Genomic DNA, 9,843 nt, shown 5'->3' with positions numbered 1-9,843 from the left:
CTGCTGCTACGGCACGGGGTTGTGCAACACGGTCTGAAGCTTTACAGACAGCTAAATGCACAATGACTGCCATCCAATGCTGCTTTGTCATGATGCCTTTATGTGCTGTGGGGAATGCTTTCTGTGATGCACAAATCACAGTGCACATTGTTCTCCAGGTTTAAAAACAAACAAACAGATGTCTTCAGAGCACTGAAATCACTCAGACAACATCTAATATGTTAGAACTGTGTTGTTCTTTTTACTCAAAATGTTTTTGCAGCTGCACCAAGATCCTACAAATGAGTCCTGAGCACACAGTCCGATTGGAAAATGGAAAATTTAAAGTCTTGAACGTTGTGAAGCTGTAGACAGATTTTTTTTTTTTAAAGTCAACAGACAAATGTGTCCCATATTCATCCATGGAGAAGACTTTCTATTTAACAAACATTGCTCTATGTTTGATATGACAGAAGAAACCTTAAATTAGCCCTAAAACAGATCGACCACACATTATTTGTCAAAATAAAACCAATTTTTTTTTTTTCTTTCTGCTGCTCGACAGAAAAGTGGGAAACAGCAGACAGCCACACTGACCGTCCACAGGGTCAAGTTTATTCACATTTTCTTTTAAGTTTGGACTTGAAACCTTTAAGTCTGGAGTTATTGAGGGGTACCTGAAAGCAGCAGGGTGTTAAGAGTCTGCCAGGCGGAGGGTAGCTGCCGTGTAGCGCCCCCTTGTGTCTGCTGTATGAATCTGACGTGTGAAAGCAGAGGAAGGTTGTTGTAAATATATTATGTTGTTTATGATGAGCAGATGTTGTAAATATTCACTTTTTCATACCAATAAAGATCCATTTATGTTTAAAGTGTGGTTTCCACGTTGATTGACTCGTTCAGACTGATGCAGAATGAAACTCATCAGTATGGAGTTAGATCAGTCTCAATATTCACAAATGTATTTCATTCTATATAAATGTAAAACAAATCCACAAATAAAAAAAAACAAGATTCACAAATGTATTTCTGATTCACAAAAAAAAGTGATCACATTAAAACATACCCTTGAATCTACGCTACTGTGATTGGCTGAATAGGAAGGAGACATCTGATTGGCTACAAACATTTCCCTGCTGAAAAAATTACATATATGCAAATATATTTGAGTGAAATATATTTGTGAATCCTTCTGTGTGCATTTGTTAATATTGAGACTGATCTAACATACCAATGACTCCATGCCACACTGTTTGGTTATTTTTTGGATCCTGATTTAAAGAATCACACAGGGGGCGGGTTCATGGCTCAGTGGAAGAGGGGTTGTTCACCGACTGGATCCCCGGCTCCTGCAGTCAACATGCTTTAGAAAAGACACTGAATCCTTTTTTTATTTGATCCCAACACGTGCATGTGTGTGTGAGCGACCTGGTCAGAAGACTAGAAAATATACAAGTACAGTCCAATAACATGATCAGAGGGGGGAGGGGGCGGGCATGTTAAATCCTCCCTGAGTGTTAAATATGTTGATTGGAGGAGGGTTATATCTTCACATTGTTCTCTTTGTCTTGCATGTAAGGACACTAAATTGCAATCTGTACACTGCAAGAGAGCACTTCTGCCCCCTAGTGGACATAGATGTGAATTGTTTCCCCCTCAATCTATCATTTGGATTGTTAAATCAGCTGTAGTGAGAATGCACTTTCAAATACATTATACTTAAAGGGACACTTCACCCATTTGCATTAATCTTTGTATCATTAGAAACCTGGTAGTATTTTTGAATGGTCGTGCATCCCGCCCTCATTTTCCCCTGAGACGGGAAATCTTTGTATTTCTGAGTCTGAAAAGGAGCTCTTCCAGTGATGCAGAAATCGTCATTTTGCGTCACTGGAAGCTGTTGCGGTTAGCGGGGTGAAACTACAACGCTAGTTCCTTAATATTTTCGACCACTGAAGCTACAGACCAATCACAGATCAGTGGGTGGGAACTCACTCCCAGAATCCAAACTTAACGTCCGCCATATTGCTTGGAAGCTATGCTAACAGGCTATATGGAGAAAGCTGATAATGGTGAAAAATATAAATATAGCAATGAGACGGTTAAAGAGCCTGGTTTGAGTATTGTCAGAAATCTTTCATATACAGTGGGTACGGAAAGTATTCAGACCCCTTTACATTTTTCACTCTTTGTTTCATTGCAGCCATTTGCTAAAATCAAAAAAGTTCATTTTATTCTCATTAACGTACACTCAGCACCCCATCTTCACAGAAAAAAAACAGAAATGTAGAAATTTTTGCAAATTTATTAAAAAAGAAAAACTGAAATATCACATGGTCATAAGTATTCAGACCCTTTGCTGTGACACTCATATTTAACTCACATGCTGTCCATTTCTTCTGATCCTCCTTGAGATGGTTCTGCTCCTTCATTGGAGTCCAGCTGTGTTTAATTAAACTGATTGGACTTGATTAGGAAAGGCACACACCTGTCTATATAAGACCTTACAGCTCACAGTGCATGTCAGAGCAAATGAGAATCATGAGGTCGAAGGAACTGCCCAAGGAGCTCAGAGACAGAATTGTGGCAAGGCACAGATCTGGCCAAGGTTACAAAAGAATTTCTGCAGCACTCAAGGTTCCTAAGAGCACAGTGGCCTCCATAATCCTTAAATGGAAGAAGTTTGGGACGACCAGAACTCTTCCTAGACCTGGCCGTCCAGCCAAACTGAGCAATCGTGGGAGAAGAGCCTTGGTGAGAGAGGTAAAGAAGAACCCAAAGATCACTGTGGCTGAGCTCCAGAGATGCAGTAGGGAGATGGGAGAAAGTTCCACAAAGTCAACTATCACTACAGCCCTCCACCAGTCGGGGCTTTATGGCAGAGTGGCCCGACGGAAGCCTCTCCTCAGTGCAAGACATATGAAAGCCCACATAGAGTTTGCCAAAAAAACACATGAAGGACTCCCAGACTATGAGAAAGAAGATTCTCTGGTCTGATGAGACCAAGATTGAACTTTTTGGCTTTAATTCTAAGCGGTATGTGTGGAGAAAACCAGGCACTGCTCATCACCAATACAATCCCAACAGTGAAACATGGTGGTGGCAGCATCATGCTATGGGGGTGTTTTTCAGCTGCAGGGACAGGACGACTGGTTGCAATTGAAGGAAAGATGAATGCGGCCAAGTACAGAGATATCCTGGAAGAAAACCTCTTCCAGAGTGCTCAGGACCTCAGACTGGGCCGAAGGTTCACCTTCCAACAAGACAATGACCCTAAGCACACAGCTAAAATAACAAAGGAGTGGCTTCGGAACAACTCTGTGACCATTCTTGACTGGCCCAGCCAGAGCCCTGACCTAAACCCAATTGAGCATCTCTGGAGAGACCTGAAAATGGCTGTCCACCAACGTTCATCATCCAACCTGACAGAACTGGAGAGGATCTGCAAGGAAGAATGGCAGAGGATCCCCAAATCCAGGTGTGAAAAACTTGTTGCATCATTCCCAAGAAGACTCATGGCTGTACTAGCTGAAAAGGGTGCTTCTACTCAATACTGAGCAAAGGGTCTGAATACTTATGACCATGTGATATTTCAGTTTTTCTTTTTTAATAAATTTGCAAAAATTTCTACATTTGTTTTTTTTCTGTCAAGATGGGGTGCTGAGTGTACATTAATGAGAAATAAAATGAACTTTTTTGATTTTAGCAAATGGCTGCAATGAAACAGAGTGAAAAATGTAAAGGGGTCTGAATACTTTCCGTACCCACTGTATGCCATTTCAGATCAAGAAATGATGATAACGGTCAAATAACATCTTCTTGTGAGTTTCAGAGAACAGATGAATCATGTTCTGTTGTTGTCATGTTTCCCGGCTGGTTCACGGCCAGTGACTGAGAATGTGAGTGCGGTACGTGTAGTGTGTGTGAGGCCACCGCTCGGTGCTGAACGGCTCGTCTGCTCTCTGACCTCACAGAGGAAGTGTTGCAGCAGCAGACAGGCTGCAGGGTGACGTGGGTTTTCACAACCTTTCCCCCAATTTGGTGACTGTCGATGTCACATGGACTCCATCATCCAAAACAACACCTTTACCTTTCACCCAATAGTCTGAACATGATTCTGATTTTTCTTTTCCTTCAGGTCCGATCACTAGAAGTACGATAAGTAGAACATGGTCAAATATGAGAAGACGTTATAGTTTCATTTCTCACATCACCTCTGTAAACCTTCAATAAGATATAACAGCTAAGAGAGTCGTATCATTTCATGCCTTTGGAGGAATAAAAACACATCAGCCTCTCATGTTCTCTACATGTGATCCCATACACAGAGACCCTCACACATGTGTATGGAAGGAAAATGTAGAAAATAGGAAATTATTTTATTTCTTTTCGGTCCAAATTGGGCGAACTAGGAGATTGCAGGCTGGTCGAGAAAGACACTAAATAGACTTGGGATGATTGGACACAGGTGCAGGTGGTGAAGCCAATCAAAAAGGAAAGGAGTCAAGAACTACAAAATAAAACAGGAAACACTGAAAACTAAACCCAACAGAAAAAATACACACAGGGATAAACTACAGACTGTAAATATTAATTGAGCCGGTGTCCTTGACCTTTTTATCTGAAATTTTAACCCACATGAAATCAGCTACGTGCAGCCTTGATTTTATTCCCGCAACATTTCTCAAAGAGGTTTTTAACACAGTTGGACCCAGTATTTTATCCATTATTAATAGTTCCTTGGCAGAAGGTGTAGTCCCCTCTGCTTTTAAACATGCTGTGGTCCAACCACTTTTAAAGAAACACAACCTTGATCCCACTGATTTTAACAATTTTAGACCAATCTCAAAACTTCCATTTTTATCAAAAGTTTTAGAAAAGGTGGTTTCAACACAACTTTTATCTTTTATGACTGAAAATAACCTCTTTGAGAAATTCCAATCCGGTTTTAGAGCTTGTCACAGCACAGAGACGGCCCTCCTCAAGGTAACCAATTACCTTCTTTTAGCAACAGATGGGGGGGGGGGGGGGGCACAATTTTAATTCTTTTAGATCTTAGCGCAGCTTTTGATACTGTTGATCACACAATTTTAATTGATCGTCTTATAAATGGAGAATAAAATGGGACCTAAAACCGAACCTTGCGGTACACCACAGGTAATGTTAGAGGTAGAGGAGGAGTAGTTAGCGATGGTGACAGCAAAGAGTAAAACCAGCTAAGTGCAGTATCCTTTAAACCAACCCATTTTCTATGCTGCCTCTTGGCCAAATAATTGAACGCCACAAAGTCTCCTTTCACTGCTACGCAGATGACACACAGATATACCTTCCTTTGAGACCTGAGGATGCTAGGAGCCTAGCTGCTGTCAGAAACTGCCTAAACGATATCAACTGCTGGATGGCACAAAACTTTCTCCAGCTGAACAATTCTAAATCTGAAATCATAGTATTCAACCCGCCAAACTCCACTCATATCTCAAAGAGCAACCTCGGTCCCTTATTCTCCAATGTCCAACCCACCGCCAGAAATCTAGGAATAACATTCGATTGCAATCTCGCCTTTGAATCCCATATCAAAACAGTTGTCCGATCACGCTTCTTCCATCTACGCACCATCTCCAAAATTAAAACAATTCTAACCCAACCAGACCTTGAAAAGATCATCCACGCCCTCATTTTCTCCCGAAATGACTACTGTAACTCCCTCTTTTCCGGAATCATGAAGAAGTCACTGTCTTGCCTCCAGCTAGTCCAAAATGCAGCAGCTAGGCTTCTTACTGGTTGTAACAGACGACATCACATCACTCCAATTTTAGCTTCATTACATTGGCTTCCTGTACGTTTTAGAATCGATTTTAAGATTTTACTCATTACTTTTAAAGCACGGACGGGGCTGGCTCCAAGCTATATAACAGAGCTGCTGACACCATATGAGCCAGCCCGCAGTCTTAGATCCTCAGGTGGGGGCCTCCTGGTCGTTCCAAAGTCGAGACTTAAAACTAAAGGTGACCGGGCCTTTTCAGTCAGGGCCCCTGGACTTTGGAACGACCTCCCTGAGGAGATAAGACTCGCAGACTCCCTCAATTCTTTTAAATCCCTTCTTAAAACGTACTTTTACAGACTTGCTTTTATGTGATGTCGTCTTCTTAATGTCTTTTCTTACTGGTTTTACTATTTTTATCTTCTTTTACTTCTTACTGTCCTTTTATTTATGCTCTTATCTTAACTCCTCTTATGTTTTAACTTGGTCATTTCTTATCTTACTTACTTTGTCTATTTATGTTTTATATTTATACACTTTTTATTATTATTAATATTATAGTTTTTTTAATTTATCCTTTAACCACTTGTTTCTATTTCTTTTTCTGCTCTTACCTTCTTATTGCTGTTATCTTTTGATTTTCTTTTATCTCTTTTAGTTTCTTAAATCTTTTTAAATCTTTGCTCCTCTTGGTCTCAGCTTGTGTTGTTGTGTTCTTGTGATGGTTCTTATGATGGTTCTTGTGATGGTTCTTGTGATGGTTCTTGTGATGGTTCTTGTGATGGTTCTTGTGATGGTTCTTATGATGGTTCTTGTGATGGTTCTTATGATGGTTCTTGTGATGGTTCTTGTGATGGTTCTTGTGATGGTTCTTATGATGGTTCTTGTGATGGTTCTTATGATGGTTCTTGTGATGGTTCTTGTGATGGTTCTTATGATGGTTCTTGTGATGGTTCTTATGATGGTTCTTGTGATGGTTCTTATGATGGTTCTTATGATGGTTCTTGTGATGGTTCTTATGATGGTTCTTATGATGGTTCTTATGATGGTTCTTGTGATGGTTCTTATGATGGTTCTTATGATGGTTCTTGTGATGGTTCTTGTGATGGTTCTTGTGATGGTTCTTGTGATGGTTCTTGTGATGGTTCTTATGATGGTTCTTGTGATGGTTCTTATGATGGTTCTTGTGATGGTTCTTGTGATGGTTCTTATGATGGTTCTTGTGATGGTTCTTATGATGGTTCTTGTGATGGTTCTTATGATGGTTCTTATGATGGTTCTTGTGATGGTTCTTGTGATGGTTCTTATGATGGTTCTTGTGATGGTTCTTATGATGGTTCTTATGATGGTTCTTATGATGGTTCTTGTGATGGTTCTTATGATGGTTCTTATGATGGTTCTTGTGATGGTTCTTATGATGGTTCTTATGATGGTTCTTGTGATGGTTCTTGTGATGGTTCTTATGATGGTTCTTGTGATGGTTCTTATGATGGTTCTTGTGATGGTTCTTGTGATGGTTCTTATGATGGTTCTTGTGATGGTTCTTATGATGGTTCTTATGATGGTTCTTGTGATGGTTCTTATGATGGTTCTTATGATGGTTCTTATGATGGTTCTTGTGATGGTTCTTATGATGGTTCTTATGATGGTTCTTGTGATGGTTCTTGTGATGGTTCTTATGATGGTTCTTGTGATGGTCGGGTTATATATGTCTGTTGTGTATCGTGCACTTTGGGTTCTTTTCTGTTGAATTGTATTTAATTATTTTTAGTATTTTACATTTGTTATGTTCTTGCTGTTGTTTATGTTCTTCTGTGTTTGGTTTAGTTTGTTCTTGTTTTTGCTGTTTGTCAAAGCACTTTGTAAACCTGTGTTTTTAAAAGGTGCTATATAAATAAAGTTATAAAAAAAAAGAAAGAAAAGAAATGGATGAAGCCTGAGTGACGTCACCTGTCTGTTCCTGCAGGGGGCGCTAGAGGCTAATCGGCAGCAGCCGCCATGTTGGAAATCCTGTCTCAACCCAACGACAGGCTGAGAGCTGGAGCTGAGGCGGGTTTTAAACCTCCTGATGAACCGTCTTGTCAGCTACGCGCCTAACTATGGATAACAGGTATCGTTTCAAAATCATAACAGAGCCATTTAAAAAAAAAAAACCTCCGTACAGTGTGTGCCAGTGATGACAATAATTAATCAGACTTATTTAGTTTTTTAATTCAGGCTGTAAACATGTTTATTTATGCTTTTTTTTGCCTGTTGTGTGTATGTGACTTCCTGTGTTCCTGCAGCCAGCCTCTAGTGGACACTCCATGAACTGCAGGATTTTGCACTTACACATTGGCTTCATTTTTCAACACTGGAGGTTGCTGCTTGTGATTAAGTGACATGAGGAAGGAATGAGAAACAAAATGAAAGATGAAAACAAATCTAAAGAGTGAAAAATCCTCAAACATGTCAGTTAATGATTAGTTATGTGTTTTGCGCGCCTTCAGTGTCATCGTGCTCTGAGTCTTATCGACCTGATTCGTCTTCTCTAAAGGTTTTAATTCAGTCAGTAAATACAGAAAGTGAACATTCAGACTCACAATAATCATCAGCCATCGGTACAAACTGACTTTTGATTGCTACACATCCCTGAATGGAGTTTCACTAAGAACATCAGCGACAGAGTCGACTGTGCAACGAGCACGAACACAACTGGGTGAAAGTTTCTGGCTCCCAGCCCGATGTTCTTGGGTGCTTCCAAAGACTGGCCTCCGTGCTGCATGAATATTCAACGTGTGGGAGGAGAGAGTGGGTATATAAGTGACCACCACAGCTCCCAGTAAGAGTGTGATCTGCCACATACAGGAACATATGAGTAAAGAGAACCTTTGAAAGGAACAAACTACTTCACAGTAAGTTATTTTTATACTTTTTCAAACGCTGACATTTCAAACTACTCTAGTTCTTTAAAGTGTTTTTTTATTTACTGTAAGTTGCATATAGCCGCGTATAACACCAGACAATTCTCAGAGCTGATTGGCCGAATAGTCGAACAGCTGCAACTTCAATAACCAGAATCTAAAACCTATAGTGATGACTTAAATTAACATCTGTTGTTTGCACCTTTTAAATGATTTCTTCCTTAATGTCTCTTTTTCTTTTAAGACTTATATCTAATTTATGTGTTTTTTTTTTCTTTCTAAAGGTCTTTCTAGGTCACCATAGTGTCTGAGCTGAAGCAGAGCTGTGTGGAAATGGACAACCTGCAGGAGTTGATCCCCTTTGCCAAAGAGATGCTGAGTCAGAAACCCAACCGGGGTCTGCTGAAGGTCTACCTGGTGGGCTCTGTGATTGCCGTGCTGGGGACGGTCATCTGCCTGGTGGAGACCGTGTGTCACCCTTTCTGCTCTGACGAGCCGCTGGACGCTGAGATGCTCCTCATGTTAGCCAAGGAGAGGAGAACTGTTGAGGCCGATGTGCAGCACAAAGTGGAGGGAAAGGATGAGGAGGAGGAGGAGGAGGAGAAGAAGGAGAAGAAGGAGAAGAAGGAGCAGACTTGGGAAAACGGTGCAACAACCCTGACTTTCTCCAAGACTCACAAAGTCAGCCAAAGGAGCATCTCCAACAGACTGCACGCCTCCTAAAGCCAACGGGGTCGACCCCCCCGAAAGACTCCATATATTTATTAGGGAACTGCTGCTGCTACGGCACGGGGTTGTGCAACACGGTCTGAAGCTTTACAGACAGCTAAATGCACAATGACTGCCATCCAATGCTGCTTTGTCATGATGCCTTTATGTGCTGTGGGGAATGCTTTCTGTGATGCACAAATCACAGTGCACATTGTTCTCCAGGTTTAAAAAAAAACAGATGTCTTTAGAGCACTGAAATCACTCAGACAACATCTAATATGTTAGAACTGTGTTGTTCTTTTTACTCAAAATGTTTTTGCAGCTGCACAAAGATCCTACAAATGAGTCCTGAGTACACAGTCCGATTGGAAAATGGAAAATTTAAAGTCTTGGACGTTGTGTAGCTGTAGACGGATTTTTTTTTTTAAAAAGTCAACAGACAAATGTGTCCCATATTCATCCATGGAGAAGACTTTCTATTTAACGAACATT

The 9,843-nt window shown here is 40.7% G+C and overlaps 1 protein-coding gene across 1 annotated transcript; it reads left to right on the top strand.

Moving 5' to 3' along the window:
* The first annotated feature begins 8,694 nt into the window (after positions 1-8,694).
* LOC132977354 (G0/G1 switch protein 2-like) lies at positions 8,695-9,415 on the top strand. Its single transcript, XM_061041876.1, has one exon. It carries the CDS (start codon positions 8,974-8,976, stop codon positions 9,361-9,363), a length of 390 nt encoding a protein of 129 aa, XP_060897859.1. The 5' UTR covers positions 8,695-8,973; the 3' UTR covers positions 9,364-9,415.
* The last annotated feature ends 428 nt before the right edge of the window (positions 9,416-9,843 follow it).

This window comes from Labrus mixtus, chromosome 7 (genome assembly GCF_963584025.1).
Source record: "Labrus mixtus chromosome 7, fLabMix1.1, whole genome shotgun sequence".
Lineage (NCBI taxonomy): Eukaryota > Metazoa > Chordata > Actinopteri > Labriformes > Labridae > Labrus > Labrus mixtus.
This window is presented reverse-complemented; position numbering and strand designations above follow the sequence as displayed.

Coding starts and splice junctions, on each gene's coding strand:
- LOC132977354 (XM_061041876.1), top strand. CDS start 8,974: ATGGACAACCTGCAGGAGTTGATCCCCTTTGCCAAAGAGATGCTGAGT.